This window comes from Oncorhynchus kisutch, unplaced genomic scaffold (assembly GCF_002021735.2).
Source record: "Oncorhynchus kisutch isolate 150728-3 unplaced genomic scaffold, Okis_V2 Okis05a-Okis16b_hom, whole genome shotgun sequence".
Classification (NCBI taxonomy): domain Eukaryota; kingdom Metazoa; phylum Chordata; class Actinopteri; order Salmoniformes; family Salmonidae; genus Oncorhynchus; species Oncorhynchus kisutch.
The window spans coordinates 3239065-3258545 of NW_022261982.1; the positions used below are offsets into that span (position 1 = coordinate 3239065).

General features: G+C 38.9%; 2 protein-coding genes across 6 annotated transcripts; one reads left to right on the forward strand and one right to left on the reverse strand.

Annotated features, from left to right (window-relative positions):
• The first annotated feature begins 398 nt into the window (after window positions 1–398).
• Window positions 399–9023, forward strand: LOC116359750 (uncharacterized). Of its 5 annotated transcripts, XM_031813225.1 has the most exons (6): window positions 434–672; window positions 954–1271; window positions 3755–4154; window positions 6225–6345; window positions 6843–6876; window positions 8323–8846. In XM_031813225.1, exons 3-6 carry the CDS (start codon window positions 4076–4078, stop codon window positions 8407–8409), a joined length of 321 nt encoding a protein of 106 aa, XP_031669085.1. In that variant the 5' UTR covers window positions 434–672; window positions 954–1271; window positions 3755–4075; the 3' UTR covers window positions 8410–8846. The 5 variants fall into 5 exon arrangements, 4 of the variants coding, with proteins under 4 accessions (XP_031669082.1, XP_031669085.1, XP_031669083.1 ...); XM_031813222.1 differs by lacking the exon at window positions 3755–4154 and having other exon boundaries at window positions 399–672; window positions 8323–9023; XR_004206754.1 differs by lacking the exon at window positions 3755–4154 and having other exon boundaries at window positions 426–672; window positions 6843–7437; window positions 8323–9023.
• Window positions 9024–12796: 3773 nt separating this feature from the next.
• LOC116359755 (nectin-4-like) lies at window positions 12797–17766 on the reverse strand. The gene is made up of 12 exons (XM_031813272.1): window positions 17661–17766; window positions 16726–17061; window positions 15856–16152; window positions 15330–15365; window positions 15056–15158; window positions 14877–14951; window positions 14654–14683; window positions 14506–14553; window positions 14321–14359; window positions 14117–14179; window positions 13892–13927; window positions 12797–13599 (listed from the first exon to the last, which is right to left on the reverse strand). Exons 1-12 carry the CDS (start codon window positions 17713–17715, stop codon window positions 13572–13574), a joined length of 1146 nt encoding a protein of 381 aa, XP_031669132.1. The 5' UTR covers window positions 17716–17766; the 3' UTR covers window positions 12797–13571.
• Between the last annotated feature and the right edge of the window lie 1715 nt (window positions 17767–19481).

Sequence of the window (19481 nt, forward strand, 5' to 3'; positions counted from 1 at the left end):
TAGTACAAGATGTCCATTTGATCAGCACAATAAACATCAGCACTCAGCAGTGCCATAGTATGTTACACTAAATATATGCGTGTGCCATTTCTGAAAAGACTGCGTACCTACAAAAAGAGATTAGTAAACTTGGCGCATGCTATGCGTACACATTTTCCCCCAGTAATAATTTAATTGAATGATTATAATAATATATCAGAAATAGAAACATAGCACTTGGCTAATTTCCTGTTATTAACCTGGAGGACCAGTTCTAACCATCAATTACTTGATATACCCCCCTCAGTCTTGGGGTGCTGTCAGAATCTATCATTGTTGATAGAGCAGGAAGTGGACCTCTTGACATGTGTATTTATTGTTATGCAGTACGTGGTGGTTGCACTGCATAGCCCCTAGACACAGCCCAAGAGAAGTATTGTCATTGTGAAAGTCACACATAGAAGCTAGAATACATTTACACAGCACCACTTCCTCCTCTCAGATAGCATCAGATCATGTAACTGGGTCAAACCAGTCAAAAGGACTTTGCTTTAGTTTGACTTTTGTTCTGCTGTCAGTCTGAACAGAAAATATTGGAGTAACATTTGGTTATGCAGTTGGTCAGTATGTGTGGAAATATATTCAGGCTTTCTCTGCTTTTGCTGCTGCTGGGTCAATGCTCAGCTGTTGAAGGTAAGAGGGATATTTGTCTTTTTCTCTGACACACACATCATTATGCAACATGGAAAAAAGAAAAGAGCACCAGTCCTCAGATGTTGCATTTGTGACGCATTTCCATTATTCCATTAACAATAGGAGTTTAGTTCTATATTTATATTTCATTAACATTCTGAAATGTCTATTTATTATTATTTTATTCAAATGCCGTTTTATTGTAAAATGTTTTTTTACTTCACTACTTAATATTTTCTTATGAAAAAACACTCAAGGTTCATGTCCTTTCCTGTTTACAGTGACTCAAAATAAAATATTGGAGACCAGAGGAGCAGATGCCACTCTTTTCTGCCCAAAGCAAACCCTCACTGACATCAGTACTGTAGTATGTCACAAAAATAGAGTTATAAGTGGAGGTCACGAGTGTAGAGTTTCACACGACGTTGAGACAAATCATACCAACAGCTCTTGTGACCCCAGAGTCACACTACAGATAGAGAATGACAGAGTGTGTCTACACATCACCAACATACAACCATCTGATGAAGGCAACTACACCTGTCAGTGTGGATATAATGGGGGACGGGATTATATAGACATACATATTTCTGTCAATGGTAAGTGTTTGGTCTGATGGGATTGTTCACAATAATAAAAAATGAACCCCAGCACAATGTCTAATCACCACATATTTAGTGGAATGTACACTACCGTTCAAACGTTTGGGGTCACTTAGAAATGTCCTTGTTTTCCATGAAAACATACATGAAATGAGTTGCAAATGAATAGGAAATATAGTCAAGACGTTGATAAGGTTATAAATAATGATTTTTAATTGAAATAATAATTGTGTCCTTCAAGCTTTGCTTTTGTCAAAGAATCCTCCAATTGCAGCAATTACAGCCTTGCAGACCTTTTGGCATTCTAGTTGTCAATTTGTTGAGGAAATCAAGATTTCACCCCATGCTTCCTGAAGCATCTCCCACAAGTTGGATTGGCTTGATGGGCACTTCTTACGTACCATACGGTCAAGCTGCTCCCACAACAGCTCAATAGGGTTGAGATCCGGTGACTGTGCTGGCCACTCCATTATAGAAGGAATACCAGCTGACTGCTTCTTCCCTAAATAGTTATTGCATAGTTTGGAGCTGTGCTTTGGGTCATTGTCCTGTTGTAGCAGGAAATTGGCTCCAATTAAGTGCCATCCACAGGGTATGGCATGGTATTGCAAAATGGAGTGATAGCCTTCCTTCTTCAAGATCCCTTTCACCCTGTACAAATCTCCCACTTTACCACCACCAAAGCACCCCCACACCATCACATTGCCTCCACCATGCTTGACAGATGGCGTCAAACACTCCTTCAGCATATTTTCATTTTTTCTGCATCTAACAAATGTTTTTCTTTGTGATCTGAACACCTGAAACGTAGATTTGTCTGTCCATTACACTTTTTTCCAATCTTCCTCTGTCCAGTGTCTGTGTTCTTTTGCCCATCTTAATCTTTTCTTTTTATTGGCCAGTCTGAGATATGGCTTTTTCTTTGCAACTCTGCCAGCATCCCAGAGTCGCCTCTTCACTGTTGACGTTGAGGCTGGTGTTTTGCGGGTACTATTTAATGAAGCTGCCAGTTGAGGACTTGTGAGGTGTCTGTTTCTCAAACTAGACACTAATGTACTTGTCCTCTTGCTCAATTATGCACCGTGGCCTCCCACTCTTTCTATTCTGGTTAGTGCCAGTTTGCGCTGTTCTGTGAAGGGAGTAGTACACAGTGTTGGACGAGATCTTCAGTTTCCTGGCAATTTCTCGCATGGAATAGCCTTAGTTTCTCAGAACAAGAATAGACTGACGAGTTTCAGAAGAAAGTTCTTTGTATCTGGCTATTTTGAGCCTGTAATCGAACCCACAAATGCTTATGCTCCAGATACTAAACTAGTCTAAAGAAGGCCAGTTTCTTTAAAATCAGGACAACAGTTTTCAGCTGTGCTAACATAATTGCAAAAGGTTTTCTAATGATCAATTGGCCATTTAAAATGATAAACTTTGATTAGCTAACACAACGTGCCATTGGAACACAGGAGTGATTGGTGGCTGATAATGTGCCTCTGTACGCCTACATAGATGTTCCATAACAAATCTGCTGTTTCCAGCTACAATAGTCATTTACAACATTAACAAAGTCTTCACTATATTTCTGATCAATTTGATGTTATTTTAATGGACAAAAAAATTGACAAAAACCCCAAACTTTTGAATGGTAGTGTATGTAATGTGCAAAAGTACCTTCAATATGTAATATGTACAGTTTAGGTCGGAAGTTTACATATACCTAAGCCAAATACATTTAAATTCAGTTTTTCACAATTCCTGACATTTAATCCTAGTAAAAATTCCATGTTTTAGGTCAGTTAGGATCACCACTTTATTTTAAGAATGTGAAATGTCAGAATAATAGTAGAGAGAATGATTTATTTCAGCTTTTATTTCTTTCATCACATTCCCAGTGGGTCAGAAGTTTATATACACTTAATTAGTATTTGGTAGCATTGCCTTTAAATTGTTTAACTTGGGTCAAACGTTTCGGGTAGCCTTCTACAAGCTTCCCACAATTAAGTTGGGTGAATTTTGGCCCATTCCTCCTGACAGAGCTGGTGTAACTGAGTCAGGTTTGTAGGCCTCCTTGCTCGCACACGCTTTTTCAGTTCTGCCCTCAGATTTTCTATGGGATTGAGGTCAGGGCTTTATGATGGCCACTTCAATACCTTGACTTTGTTGTCCTTAACTTCTTTGGGACTGGGGGGCAGTATTGAGTATCTTGGATAATAAGGTGCCCAGAGTAAACTGCTTGCTACTCAGGCCCAAAAGCTAGAATATGCTTTGGATTTGGATAGAAAACACTCTGAAGTTGAATGATGTCTGTGAGTATAACAGAACTCATATGGCAGGCAAAAACCTGAGAAAAAAATCCAACCAGGAAGTGGGAAATCTGAGGTTTGCAGTTTTTCAAGTCATCGTCTATCGAATATACAGTGTCTATGTGGTCATATTGCACTTCCTAAAGCTTCCACTAGATGTCAACAGTCTTTATAACCTTGTTTCAGGCTTATACTGTGAAGGAGGAGAGAATGAGAGCTGTTTGAGCCAGAGGTCTGGCAGAGTGCCATGAGCGGATCCCGCGCCCGCCCGTGAGAGGTAGCTGCGTTCCACTGCATCTCTAAAGACAAAGGAATTCTCCGGTTGGAACATTATTGAAGATTTATGATAAAAACATCCTAAAGATTGATTCTATACATCGTTTGACATGTTTCTACGAACTGTAATATACTTTTTTTGACATTTCGTCTGAACAAGTGATCACGCATTATGCATTTGGATTACTGGGCTAAACGTGCAAACAAAAAGGAGGTATTTGGACATAAATTATGGACTTTATCGAACAAAACAAACACTTATTGTGGAACTGGGATTCCTGGGAGTGCATTCCGATCAAGATCATCAAAGGTAAGTGAAAATTTATAACGCTATTTCTGACACCTCTCCTTCTTTGGAAAATGGCTGGATGTTTTTCTGTGACTAGCGCTGACCTAACATAATCGCAAGGTGTTTTTGAAATCTGACATAGCGGTTGCATTAAGGAGAAGTTTATATTTCCATGCATAACACTTGTGTCTTTTATCAAAGTTTATTATGAGTATTTCTGTAATTTGATGTGGCTCTCTGCACTTTCACCGGATGTTTGTTTGAGACAATGCATTTCTGATCATAACACACCAATTTCAAATGAGATTTTTCGACAAAGATTAACGTTATCGAACAAAACACACATTTATTGTGTAACATGAAGTCCTGTGAGTGCCATCTGATGAAGATCATCAAAGGTTAGTGATTCATGTAATCGCTATTTCTGAATTTTGTTAGCCCTCTCCTTGGCTGGAAAATGGCTGCTTGGTTTTCTGTGACTAGGTGCTGACCTAACATAATCGTTTGGTGTGCTTTCGCCGTAAAGCCTATTTGAAATCGGACCCTGTGGCTGGGTTTACAAGAAGTTTATCTTTAAAATGGTGTAAAATACTTGTATGTTTGAGGAATTTAATTATCGGATTTCTGTTGTTTTGAATTTGGCGCCATGCAATTTCACTGGCTGTTGGCGAGGTGGGAAACTACCTTCCCACATATCCCAGAGAGGTGCCATTTTGCCACAACTTTGGAAGTATGCTTGGGGTCATTGTCCATTTAGAAGACCCATTTGTGACCAAGCTTTAACTTCCTGACTGATGTCTTGAGATGTTACTTCAATATATCCACATAATTTTCTTTCCCTCATGATGCCATCTATTTTGTGAAGTGCAGCAGTCCCTCCTGCAGCAAAGCACCCCCAAAAGAGGATGCTGCCACCCCCGTGCTTCGCGGTTGGGATGGTGTTCTTTGGCTTGCAAGCTTCCCCTTTTTCCTCCAAACATAACGACGGTCACTATGGCCAAACAGTTCTATTTTTGTTTCATTAGACCAGAGGACATTTCTCTAAAATGTACGATCTTTGTCTCCATGTGCAGTTGCAAACCGTAGTCTGGCTTTTTTATGGCGGTTTTGGAGCAGTGGCTTCTTCCTTGCTGAGCGGCCTTTCGGGTTATGTCGATATAGGACTCGTTTTACTGTGGATATAGATACTTTTGTACCTGTTTCCTCCAGCATCTTCACAAGGTCCTTGTGTTGTTCTGAGATTGATTTTCACTTTTCGCACCAAAGTACGTTCATCTCTAGGAGACAGAATGCGTCTCCTTCCTGAGCGGTATGACGGCTGCGTGGTCCCATGGTGTTTATACTTGCATACTATTGTTTGTACAGATGAGCCTGGTACCTTCAGGTGTTTGGAAATTGCTCCCAAGGATGAACCAGACTTGTGGAGGTCTACCATTTTTTCTTCTCAGGTCTTGGCTGATTTCTTTTGATTTTCCCATGATGTCAAGCAAAGAATCACTGAGTTTGAAGCTAGGCCTTGAAATACATTCACAGATACACCTCCAATTGTCTCAAATTATGTCAATTAGCTTATCAGAAGCTTCTAAAGCCATGACATCATTTTCTGGAATTTTCCAAGCTGTTTAAAAGGCACAGTCAACTTAGTGTATGTAAACTTCTGACCCACTGGAATTGTGATAGTGAATTATAAGTGAAATAATCTGTCTGTAAACAATTGTTGGAAAAATTACTTGTGTCATGCACAAAGTAGATGTCCTAACCGACTTGCCAAACCTATAGTTTGTTAATAAAAAATGTGTGGAGTGGTTGAAAAACGAGTTTCAATGACTCCAACCTAAGTGTATGTAAACTTCTGACTTCAACTGTATTTGGCTTACCTTTGTTTTGTTGTTTTGTTTTGTAACATCTGTCATAAAGTTACATCTGACAGAGCTGAGAGAATCTCTATAGTCACAATATTAGATTTTCTCATCAGTGCATGTAATACTGTCTTAAAATGGAGAATGTCAACAACACGATGCCTTAATGTAAATGAACAAGATGGTGGAAGAGAAACATACAAGATCATCATATATATTTCCCCTTTCTCAGGAGCCCAAGTGCAACAGGCCACAGACAACAGTCTCTTCTATTTGGGGATGATAACAGGCGTTGCAGCATGTGTAGCTGTCCTGGTGTTTGGTGGCGTAATCATGAGGAAAATTCATCTCAGGTCAGATAATACTAATAGCTTGGTAAAAGAGTTGCTGTAATGAGTGTTTGTCAGCCTTTTTGTATTTTAATAATTACTTAGTAAGAATGGTGCATTCTCAAATACAGTTAAAGTCGGAAGTTTACATACAGTGGGGCAAAAAAGTATTTAGTCAGCCACCAATTGTGCAAGTTCTCCCACTTAAAAAGATGAGAGAGACCTGTAATTTCCATCATAGGTACACTTCAACTATGTCAGACAAAATGAGAGAAAAAAAATCCAGAAAATCACATTGTAGGATTTTTTATGAATTTATTTGCAAATTATGGTGGAAAATAAGTATTGAATTGAGTTGGGTCACTAGTGTCTAATCACAACACTGCTGTGGCTTTTCACTTCTCACTTCCTGTCAAAAGTGAGAGTGGTGAGAGAGAAAAAAAATCTCCACAAATGTGCTGTGTAAAACATGTTTAATTTTGTGCTATGTTAATTCAGTCTTCTTATGTATTGCTCAACAGAACACAGCTACAAGTGTCTGGAAACGTCAAGGAGGTGCCACAACAACACTATTTATGTTTTTTTGTTATTTGTTTACACCTGTTATTGCTAGCTGGTGCATGTTAGTCATAAGAAGGCATCTTCAGAGACTACCCAACAAACCAAAATTGGTTCTGTGAACGTTCCTAGAACATTAATTAGATTGTCCCAAAATGTCTAATTAACCCTAACTAGAATTTAAAGGAAAAATCACTCATTCCCATAATTTACTAAATGAAATAACACTATATTTTTCATTTTGGCGTTTCATGTGAAAATCTGTTAACTACAAAATCCACAATGCAATGCTGTCGCTATTATGAGCTGACTGGCTAGCTAGCTGGCAAACGTAGCTACACACAATAATAGCAAAGACACAATCAGCATAGTAGCCTAAACAAACTGCACTATCAATTTAGGAGTCTACAATCTCGCCATGTTTAACCTGCAGATCGATGTGCCTCACAGAGTGGAGTCTGACATTCACAACGACACCGTGCAATGCACCCTGGACTGAAGATGCAGCCAAATAGGAGAAATGTGTTAGACCCTCTGTAATTTAACAGATTTCTCGAGGTAGGAATATCGCAAAAAGATCATCATTGGCGTATTCGAGAGAAGACTACCTTCCGCGTTATGACATCGGCCAGTATTAGATTCTGACACGTATGATAGATGTTTTCACGATCTAAAAGTCATATTAACTTCCAGTGTAGCGAGAGACACATTAACACAATGCTACATCATACTGGCCGAAGTTCTACCTGCATGAACCGCAATAATTCAGACACACATGAAAACATGAAATGATCTCTGATCACTCAGAGATATACAAAAACAATATAACATTCAAAATGGGTGAATATTTCCTTTAATGGGAATGTTAGCTAATGTCCTGGGAATTAAATCTGCCAATTTATTAGAATTTTCCACAGCCCCCAGCCTGGTCTCATAGACTAGACGTAACATAGTAAATGTAACCCGGGACACTCAACTTAGTACGCTATGTTTGGTATGGTTACATAAAACAGATGGTTAGTTTTGGCAAAAACAAAAGTAGGCTGGTTGGTTGGATGGGTGGTCGTATAACATGCGTATAATGTGAACATCAGCAACCCAAAGGTTGTGAGTTCAAATCTCCTCACAGACAACTTTAGCATTTTAGCAACTTTTCAGCTACTTTGCAACTATGTAGCATGTTAGCTAACCCTTCCCCTAACTCCAACCCTAACCCTTTTAACTAACCCTAACATTAACCATAACTCCTATATTTAACCCTAAACGCTGGTCTAGCTAACATTAGCCAGCTAGCTACCATTAGCCATTTAGCTACAATTCATAACATATACATTTCAAATTTGTAACATATTTGATGTTTTATACGAAATGCTCTGAGAACAGGTTGCAGTCCCATATGACATTACAGTGTAATGCGGTGACATATGGTTTATGTCTTTGTAGGAGGAGCAACGGGACATTGAGCCCTACAGCACATTCACAAGGAAAACCAATGGGCTTTACTCAACTCTCCAGCTGCTTAACCCCTGACCCTGATCCTCTTGCACTGTTGACCAATGATGACATGGTATTAGACACATTTTTGTAGCATACAGCTTATACAGTGGAGTGGTAGATATACATTTACTGTGCAAGGTATGAAAAGGCCCTTTGAAAGTCTGCCTATTTTTTTCCTGTCTGACTTGCCATACATCAGCCTCTCCTTTACTGTAGATCTTCTGTGGTGGTTGTATATATCAACACATACTGTCTGCAGGCTGCACATCTGTTATGGAAATACAATTGTTAAATACATGTTTCAAAATAATTATAGCTGTTCTGTTGTTGCTTTCTGATAGAACAAAGCATGTTTCTGTGGAGATCACCTGATATCAAAGTCATAAACTTTTCCACCAGGTGTCAGTGTACTGTTGTAAAACTGCCTCTATATTCAAACTGTAACTTTAGAAAATTTCAAATTTGTAACATATTGTATGTTTTATACACATATTATTATACATATTGATAATAAAACAAACAAAAGAACAATATGTGATTTATATTCAGATTTATTAGAACTGCATTTCCCCCCCCAAAAAAATTAATGTATGTATTCTATGTACTTCTGTGAATGCAGGGCCAGTCTATTAAATGACTTAACTGTTTCATGGTGTCCCTTGCCTGTTTCCCTGCTGCACACCTCAGTAATATTAATGTGTCCCCTACCTTTTTCAATTATGAATCTTTTCAACAGAAGTAAAAATCTGTTACAAAAACAATACAAGTCATATTCTGTCTGTTACTGTAAGTATCCTCTGGTTTAACACATTGAGACAGAGCTACATAAACACTACTTAAAGGCTCTGCATGGTCAATGCCATGTCTGCAGTGGCCATACAGATTTACTGGGATATTGATCTGATATCTGCAGTGGCCATACAGATTTACTGCGATGCGGCCTCTGCAGAAGTCAGGGCATTCATACCTCTTGCGCTTTGCGTAGCAGAGCTGTTGTTAAGGAAGTGAGTTTGTGTTTCTACAGGACTTCCCGCCCACACCTACTGTCAACCAATCATGTCAATGAGATACACTGCGCTATACGGAGCTTCCGCATTGTTACACAATTTGGAAAGAACACAGCGATGTGGTATGGAGCTTGATTTGACCTCTGAACCTCCAGAGGCTTTGCAATTGCGTCACATCCTCTCTGGACCACATTTTCGAATCAAGCTAAAATGTGCTTTTAGAGAGAGTGATTAGTGAACAGATGGTTGATTCTTAAAGGCTCTGCATGGTCAATCTAACATTTGCATTCCATACAGCATTTACTGCAGTGCTGTCTCTGCAGAAGTCAGAATATTCATACTTTGTGCGATTCGGGGAGCTGTAATACGCATCCAATACATTTCTGCATCGCACCACTAATAGTGATTCTGGGCTAAACTCTATAGCCATCCAGCTAATTACAGTACCAGTCAACAGTTTGGACACACCTACTCATTTAAGAGTCTTTATTTTGACTAGTTTATACATTGTAGAATAATAATGAAGACATCAAAAATATGAAATAACACAATGGAATCATGTAGTAACCATAAAAAGTGTTAAATAATTCTAAACATATTTAATATTTTAGATTTTTCAAAGTAGCCACCCTTTGCCTTGATGACAGCTTTGCACACTCTTGGCCTTCTCTCAACCAGCTTACCTGGACTGCTTGTCCAACAGTCTTGAAGGAGTTCCCACATATGCTGAGCACTTGTTGGCTGCTTTTCCTTCACTCTGCGGTCCAACTCATCCCAAACCATCTCAATTGGGTTGAGGTCAGGTGAATGTGGAGGCCAGGCCATGTGATGCAGCACTCCATCACTCTCCTTCTTGGTCAAATAGCCCTTACACAGCCTGGAGGTGTGTTGGGTCATTGTCCTGTTGAAAAACAAATGGAGAGTCCCACTACGCGCAAACCAGATGGGATGGCGTATCCCTGCAGAATGCTGTGGTATCCATACTGGTTAAGTGTGCCTTGAATTCTAAATAAATCACAGTGTCACCAGCAAAGCACCCTCACACCTCCTCCTCCATGCTTCACAGTGGAAACCACACATGCAGAGATCATCTGTTTACCTACTCTCTGTCTCACAAAGACATGGCGGTTGGAAGCAAAAATCTCAAATTTGGACTCATCAGACCAAAGGACAGTTTTTCACCGGTCTAATGTCCATTGCTTGTGTTTCTTGTCCCAAGCAAGTCTCTTCTGATTATTGGTGTCCTTTAGTAGTGGTTTCTTTGCGTGACCATGAAGGCCTGATTCACACAGTCTCCTCTGAACAGTTGATGTTGAGATGTGTCTGTTACTTGAACTCTGTGAAGCATTTATTTGGGCTGCAATTTAAGGTGCAGTTAATTCTAATGAACGTATCCTCTGCAGCAGAGGGAACTCTGGGTCTTCCTTTCCTGTGGTGGTCCTCATGAGAGCCTGTTTCATCATAGCGCTTGATGTTTTTTGTGACTGCACTTGAAGAAACGTTCAACATTCTTGAAATGTTCTGTATTGACAGATGGACCGTCCTTTCTCTTTGCTTATTTGAGCTGTTCTTGCCATAATAGGGACTTGGTCTTTTACCAAATAGGGCTATAATCTGTATACCACCCCTACCATGTCACAACACAACTGAACGCATTAAGGAAATCAATTCCACAAATCAACTTAACAAGGCATACCTGTTAATTGAAATGCAATCCAGGTGACTACCTCATGAAGCTGGTTGAGAGAATGCCAAGAGAGTGCAAAGCTGTCATCAAGGCAAAGGGTGGCTACTTAAACAAATCTAAATATATTTGAGATTCTTCTAACACTTTTTTGGTTACTATATGATTCCATATGTGTTATTTCATAGTTTTGATGTCTTCACAATTATTCTACAATGTAGAAAATAGTAAAAATAAAGAAAAACCCTTGAATGAGTAGGTGTGTCCAGACTTTTGACCGGCACAGTACAAGCAATTGGCTAAACGAAAAGACCTTACCTCTTCTGAGATGTTGGAGTCCGTTTCCTGGTGCTTGACATAAGAGCTCAGCCAAGAAGGTATGAAGTAAAAAGGCTGCACTGTTTTCCACCAGCATCTCCATCCCGAATCTCCCCATTGCCCCCCAGCTAAATTAGGGTACAGTTAGCTATTGTTTGTGTATTTTACACTATGTTGAGGTAAAACTCGAAGTATAATACTTATATGAATGTCAACCCTAACACATGTTCCTGTCATCGTCATCAATCAAATGCATTAGTTAGAAACTACTTTGACTACCACCACCGATGTCTGTATGCTAGCATGATGCGGCAGTGTAGCCTAGTGGTTAGAGCATTGGACTAGTAACCGAAAGGTTGCAAGTTCAAATCCCCGAGCTGACAAGGTACAAAATCTGTCGTTCTGCCCTTGAACAGGCAGTTAACCCACTGTTCCCAGGCCGTCATTGAAAATAAGAATTTGTTCTTAACTGACTTGCCTGGTTAAATAAAGGTAAAAAAAAAAAAAAATGCGACCAGTTTATACCTATGGGAGTTAGAATTTAGATATATTTTTCTAAACCTACAGCGAAAACAGCCAATTATATCCAAATCTGATTTTAGTAACACATTGTGGGCCTGTTACAATACATCAATCATGACAGATTTAACAAATATCCACTTTGTTAGATTTGTTGAATGTGCGCCAAAACAGCTTCCTTCTGAGTGCGTTCTGCATTCCATTTACCTCTTTACCACATCTATGCCCATTACCTCCCAGATCTCCTTCCAGGAGTTCACTCATTCGGGTCTTTGAAATCCCAACACAAGGTATCATACATATGTTTTTTATTTGTGCACTTGTTCTGATAGCCTGTCGTCAAAGTTATCCATGTTTGTTGTCAAGGCAGTGCGTTTGTGTTTATACAGGATGTACCGCCCCCACCTAACGTCAACCAATCATGTCAATGCCGAGCTATACGGAGCCCTCCGAATTGTGACAACATTTTGGAGGCGCACAGCATTGCTTGACAGAGCTTGATTTTGCCTCCGCAAGCGCCGGGAGGCACTACAATTGCGCCTCGCCCTCAGAACAGAGCCTCCGGAACACATGTTCGGATCAATATTAAATTGGCCTTTATAGTCTATAGGTTATGCACTGAGCCAGTCCCAGTAATCTTGCTTAATGTAAGAGGTGAGAACTCTACTGTTCTACTCTCACTCTTATTTCTGGTGTGTTTAATAAGTACACAGTAGATGGTGCCACATTCTGGAAGTTTGAATTTTAGCCCAACAAGCCCAGCCACAAACTGAGGGATGGAGCTGGAGAATAACCACTCAAAATCATCAACACAGCTACAGATGCAAACCAAGGACTGACAATCCATGAGATTGACATGACAGTTTAAAATATTTTCACACAATAGGCTACATTGTTTTTTTTTCTTTTTACAATGAATGAATGTTTTATTGGTTGTTTTGGAATCACAGGGAGGTTTGGAGAAGTGCAAAATAAATACTACAAGAAGAGCAGAAACGTTCATGTATCTAAACACTGAAAAACAGACACGGAGACAACAAAAACATAAAACAAATCGATAAAACAACCTTATAAGAACACTTCTAACAGCAGCTGTGACTAATGTGAATATGGCACAGACAGTAAATAACCCTATTAAGGTATGGCTTACGTAAAGAAAGTGAGAGAGACAGTTTTGAGTAAAAAATTATCATATTAACCAGATTAGTCAATAGTGATTTGGTGTGTGTGGCAATGTGATGAGAGTCACTGTGACGACCCTCCCACTCTGTCTGCCGTATTCTGTCTTTGTTCTTGTTTCCTTATTAGGATGCCGGTGGGTGGAGTTGGGAGGGTCGTCAGCTTCATGGGAAACACCTGGGCCATGTGTCTCCCAGGATAAATATACCTCTTCCACATTCATGGAAGAGACTCTCTCCATGCAGACACCTTTTTAGATTGTGTTGTGGTTCTTGGTGGCCTTTTGTTTGTTTGCTTTGGCACCTTTCAACACCCTGCATTATCACATTCATGCATGCAAAACATTCACTTACACTACTGATTACTGATTACACACACCATTGTATATTTTCCTTAGTTGCTTTAGTTAATAAATATATATTTTGTTACTCCTTATCTCCACGTTGTCTCCCTTTGTTACAGGCTTTGAGCCGGTTCGTGACAGTCACTCAGTAGTCGTCATCTTCTAGAAGGTTTCTGAGAGAGAAAAAAGAGGAGCAAACAAAATGGCAATATTTCAAATGGATGAATACACAGGTCATTGTGAGGAAGAGTGTTTCTTCTGTACAAACAGTAGCCTACAGAAATAAGATGAAATGACAAAATGTGAACATGGTCTGACAGCCATTGTGGGACCAAATGTTTAACTGCCAATTATAGTCTTAGCTTAATGTAGGAGATAAGAGATAATAAATAGAAGATCATCTTAATTTTATTTCATATATGTGACCTCTGGTGCTATCTTTGAATTAGAATGATTTGAGCTCACCTTGTTACACCATCATCTGATTCTTGAATGGAGATACTGTAAAAAGAGAACAGAAATGTGGTTTGTTTTGACAAATGTAACATGATGAGCAACACAGATACTCACATGCAGCTGAGTGCATGGATAAGGAGAACATGACTTCTCTATGACCACCTCAACAGTACATTTCAGAGCTTCTTCCTCAAGAGAGAGACTACAGCAGAGTGACTGAAGGTGTAAACCTACCTTTTTACAGCCTCCTGAGCTTGATGCATCATACGCTTGTCTGACGAGCTGAGGGATTTTATCCTGAAACAAAAAGGCCATTTTTGAGTTCTGTTTTATTTTTGGGTCATTGTAATTTATACTAAAAGCTTTTGTAACATTCTCAATATCGTCTGTTTCAAGCTTTCTATCGGGATAACCAAATAAAGTTGTAAAAATACTCACATTGATGGACTGGAGTTTGGTGTGTCCCTGAAAGATGTACTGACAAGAACAATTTGTTTTTAACGTCATTGACTGATGTTAACATGACCACTCTATGACCACAGACATGATTCCAAAGTTTGCTCAATGAGAGAGATAAATAGAAGACAATCAGAGACTATGAGATATTAATTAAGTAAGCCTACTTCTTATTCATCCTACGCTTGGTTGACGAGTTGGTTGATGAGTGTGACCTGAAAAAATAAATATACTTTTTTGTTATCAGTATTATTTATCTTAAAAGCTATTTCAAATACAAGTGTTTTAATCTATCCAGGTGGTAGGGATACTCACATGTGTGATGGACTGGAGGATGGTGTGAAACTGAAATAAATCAAAATAAACAATGTAATGACAAGAACCACATCATCGTATTCATTATTATTTTATTGCAAATATTTAATCATGAAGAATGTGTTTTAACCTGTATAGCAAATATTCTCAGAACATGTAATTGTCATGTTTTCTTTCAAATAGGTATCAATCACAATCCCTTAAATGTTCTTTAGGGACTTACTGTTTGGATGGTGATCTGTTCTGTTGTGTCTTTAGAGGAGTCTTGCTGTTTTCAGGGTCCGGTATGTTTTTTTCCCTGCACATCAGAGATCAACTGGTAAGTCAACTGAAAGCAGCTAAATCACATATTTAATTCATAGTAACTGTTTTAAGTTAAGGATTTTTAAAATGTATCTCTACCTGGAAGAGGTATCTTTTCTATTTTGCCGCCATATTACACAGAATACAGAGATGAGACACATTAAACACAACACTGCACCCATCACTGCACCAACCACTGTACCTGTGAATGAGAGAGATGTCAAGAGAATACAGACATCAACTTCCCAGGTACACTACACCAAAGCCTCATACATGTAAATATGGCTCTGCACCACACCTGAAAGTTGAATAGGAAAAGAGCCAGTCAATAGGTTGATTATGACCTGTCATTATTAGAATAACAACCACTTACCACTGATCCTGTCATCATCAGAGACCTGAGATTGACCTAGCACAGAAATACACAGGAAGTACTTCATCATGAACACAGACAGTACTTCATCATGAACACAGGCAGTACTTCATCATGAACACAGGCACTACTTCATCATCAACACAGGAAGTACTTCATCATGAACACAGGCAGTACTTCATCATGAACACAGGCAGTACTTCATCATGAACACAGCTAGTACTTCATTGTGAACACAGGCAGTACTTTATCATGACCACAGGCACTACATCATCATGACATCATCCTGATCATGTCATGTTCAGGGTAGCAGGTAGCCTAGTGGTTAGAGCGGTGGGCTAGTAACCAAAAGGTTGCTAGCTCAAATCCCCGACCTGACAAGGTAAAAATCTGTCATTCTGCACCTGAACAAGGCAGTTAACTCACTGTTTGTCATTGTAAATAAGAATGTGTTCTTAACTGACTTGCCTAGTTCATATATTGACATTTTAAAAAGATGGTGCTATTAATCCTAACCATTTCTCACCTGCAAATGAAGCTTGATCACTAGCTGGAATCACCTCTGAAACCACCTTGATGGAACCACCAAAGGATAGTGAAGCAACACACCTAACCTTTTTGTCAGTTAGACTGGACACTACCACTGTTGCAGTAGTTGTCACAGTGACAGTTCCATTGGGATGGGTGACATCAACCATGGTGGAATGTTCTATCATGATGTCATCCCAGGTTACTATAGGAACAGGTCGTCCAGTAGCAGAACAGGACAGAGTGGTGTGACTGTTGTTGGTTTGTGTGATGAGGAGTGAGGGTCCATACAGCTCTATAGAACAACAACAAACACAGTTCACAGTGAATGTAAATACTATTATGTATTCATTTACATATTTTACTAAATTATTCCATTTACATGATTTACTAAATTATTCGCCATCACTATCCAGCTACCACCCGGTTACTCAACCACTCCTCATCAGAGGCTGCTGCCCTATATACTGTACATAGACATGGAATCACTGGCCACTTTAATAATGGAACACTAGTCACTTTAATAATGTTTACATACTGCTTTACTTATTTCATGTATATACTGCATTTTAGTCAATACCACTCCGACATTGCTCATCCTAATATTTATATATTTCTTAATTCCATTCCTTTACTTGTATTGTGTGTATTGTTGTGAATTGTTAGATATTACTGCACTGTTGGAGTGAGGAACACAAGCATTTCACTACACTCTCAATAGCATCTGCTAAAAATGTGTATGTGACCAATAACATTTGATTTGATTCCATTTTGTATGGATGTATGATCTGATAAAATGTCTCCCTGAAATTGAAAACAAGTTTTTCTGGGGCAATCATTTACAGTACATTATGTTATCAGATTTTACCATTGACTTTGAGGCAGGTGGTTCCACTAATAGCTCCCTCTGGAAAGGTGTTAAACAGACACTTGTAGCAGGACTCGTCTCCTCTTGACACTCCTCTGATGATGATAGAGCAGTTCTGCAGTCCCTCGTCTTCAAACTCCACTTTCCCCTTAAAACGTAGGTTGACATTGGGACCGTGTTTGCTGTAGGAGGCCAAATTTTCATTCTCCCCAGTTGTCACTTTTTGCCATGTGACTTGACGCACGTCTTTGGGTTTCATGAGCTCACAGTTTAAGTCTGCATCTTCTCCCAGGGTTGCTGTGACAACCTGCTGTGTTCTCACCAGATGAGAGAGCCCTGCACGAAGACAGTTACACACTACTTAGTACTTACAGTACTGCATTAATGGGATACAATACAGTATAAAGAGTACAATATTGTGGTGTTGTACTCATAATGGTCAGAAGGATGAGTACGGAGGTAGGGGAAGTCCAATCTAGGCGGGAGGACGTTAGGAAGTTATGAATGAAGGCACCTGTAAACTGATTGCAGTATGGGTTCATGTGTTGAATTGTTAAAGTAACAAACTACAGAATGTGTGGACATCAGTGAATATAAGGAACTATGGCTATAGATCAATCCCCTTACTTTGTTCACTGATTAAACCATAGTTTATACAGGGACTTTCACTACACTGTACAGTTAATACAGGGAATTTCCCTACACTATACATGCATGCATTTCACTACACTACACTACTATAATTAAATGTATCTGTATAGCTTTTAATGTATCTGAAAAGTTAAAAAATAAATTCAATTATGAATCTAGTGTTGTGAAATAAACAGATTTGAACAGTAAAGCACATCTCCTATGAAAAACAACAGTATCAGCAATATTTTGTCAATAAAAAGCTGACAAATGCAGTATATCATGCATAAAACGGATTCTCTCACCTTTAGGTAGGATTATCAGTAGAATAAACAGGTAGTTGTAGAGTGCAGGAGACATGGTGGAAATGTGAGTTCTCTTATGAAGTCACTTGAGATTTTGAATTTTCCTCTTTACTGTGTCCAACCCACATGGGTTTGAATGAACCTATCAGATATGGACCTTTTTTTGCAGAAGCCCCTCCCATACAATAAAAGTGAAAGTAAACTCGGCTGGTGCAAGTTTTTCTTCCATAGTGTAAGCCAGTGTCAGAACTATTGTTTAACCTGTTTAAGTTGAGGTGGTTAAAGGAACTCTTCTCAGGACATAACATAGATAGGAGCTGAAATATTACACACACGTCGCCAAGTGAGCCTGGCAGAGCTATAACAATCTACCTCTGATTTTAAATGGTGATGTTACTGTAAACAGAACTATAACAACCTACCCCTGATTTTAACAGGTGATTTTACTGTAAACAGAGCTATAACAACCCACACTGATTTTAAAATGGTGATTTTACTGGAAACAGTGCTATAACAACCTAGCCCTTAATGAGCAAGCGATGCTTTCCCCTCCCACAATATTTTCCCAAAATGAACCACAATTTACAGTATACTGCATTAAATATATAGCAAAACAGCAATACAGTACTTTCGTTTTTATTTGTATTGAAAACAACTCAATAATTGCTATAGTGAATATTTAATTATATATTACAGCGTAGATATTTGGTGTTTATATCCCTTGCACTTTCTGCTTTAACAAAGACTTCTAAACTGCCAGGGTGAAACAGATCAATAGGACATCAACCGTTAAAGGTTTTGCTGCCACTCTGATCTGTCCCCTATATAAATTACATTTTTGGGAACCATTCCCACATATTAGTTAAATTCGTACAGAATTCTCACTAATGGGTGCAACAAATATATCCTCTTACAAGACACACCACAAAATATGTTAATAAGTCAGAAGCAACAATACCATGCACTCACTAGTGTTCAAAAGGTTTTTGCGGTATAGTACTGTATTCTGAAGTACAGTAAATTACTGGCAGCAATAGGTAGGTTATCGAGAGTTTCAAGACAAGGTTTGTAGAATTCCTAAAATACAGTATATTACACTATTATTTGGGCATACAGCATTCTCACTCACAGGTACAACAATTATAGCCTCTTACAAAAGACGCCTTAAAATATGTTCATGCACCAGACTCTTTCCCGCCCATAGAGTCTTTTCCACAATGCAACATAATGAATTCTGTAAAATATATTTAAGGTATTTTGCTGTACATTCTACAGTGTTTTACTGTTGAAATTACAGTAACGCCTTACAGTGTGCCTCCTCTACAATCCCCTACAATAAGAGCAGCTATTCTTTGCGTACAGAGAAACAATTGCTTCAATATAGCCTATATATTTATAATTTACTTTAAAATGTATTAACTTTTATATGTGGCAGAAACATAACCATTCACAATGCTTTAATCTGATTGGGCTACTTCAAAAGTCTCCTGTAGGCCTGCGCATGTTCATCCAAAATACAATTCCAGCATCCTCAAAATGGCTCGACATTAACCAGGTTTCCATCCAACCTGATTATGTGAGTAAAGTAGCCTACATATCGAGTAAAAAATGTTCACAACATCATGATAAAGCATGCAGTTTATTAGACTACAGATTAAATAAGTTATGGTGAACAAAAGCTGCGTCACTATGGTGTCAAATCCGATTAAAAAGTGGAACAAGCACATGGCGCCAGCGGACGACATAAAACACCTTTGCAAGAGCAAACACTGAGTCCAGAGAGAACAGATGTGGCCAGGGTAGAGATGATGGCATCCTTTG

Excerpts from the sequence above, each read along its gene's own strand:
- LOC116359750 (XM_031813222.1), top strand. The coding sequence starts at position 591 with ATGCAGTTGGTCAGTATGTGTGGAAATATATTCAGGCTTTCTCTGCTT. Across the intron at positions 1,272-6,224 it reads CATACATATTTCTGTCAATG|GAGCCCAAGTGCAACAGGCC; the intron begins GTAAGTGTTTGG and ends CCCCTTTCTCAG. Across the intron at positions 6,346-6,842 it reads ATGAGGAAAATTCATCTCAG|AACACAGCTACAAGTGTCTG; the intron begins GTCAGATAATAC and ends ATTGCTCAACAG.
- LOC116359755 (XM_031813272.1), bottom strand. The coding sequence starts at position 17,715 with ATGTCTCCTGCACTCTACAACTACCTGTTTATTCTACTGATAATCCTA. Across the intron at positions 17,062-17,660 it reads ACTGATAATCCTACCTAAAG|GGCTCTCTCATCTGGTGAGA; the intron begins GTGAGAGAATCC and ends GTCTTCGTGCAG. Across the intron at positions 16,153-16,725 it reads CACCTGCCTCAAAGTCAATG|AGCTGTATGGACCCTCACTC; the intron begins GTAAAATCTGAT and ends GTTGTTCTATAG.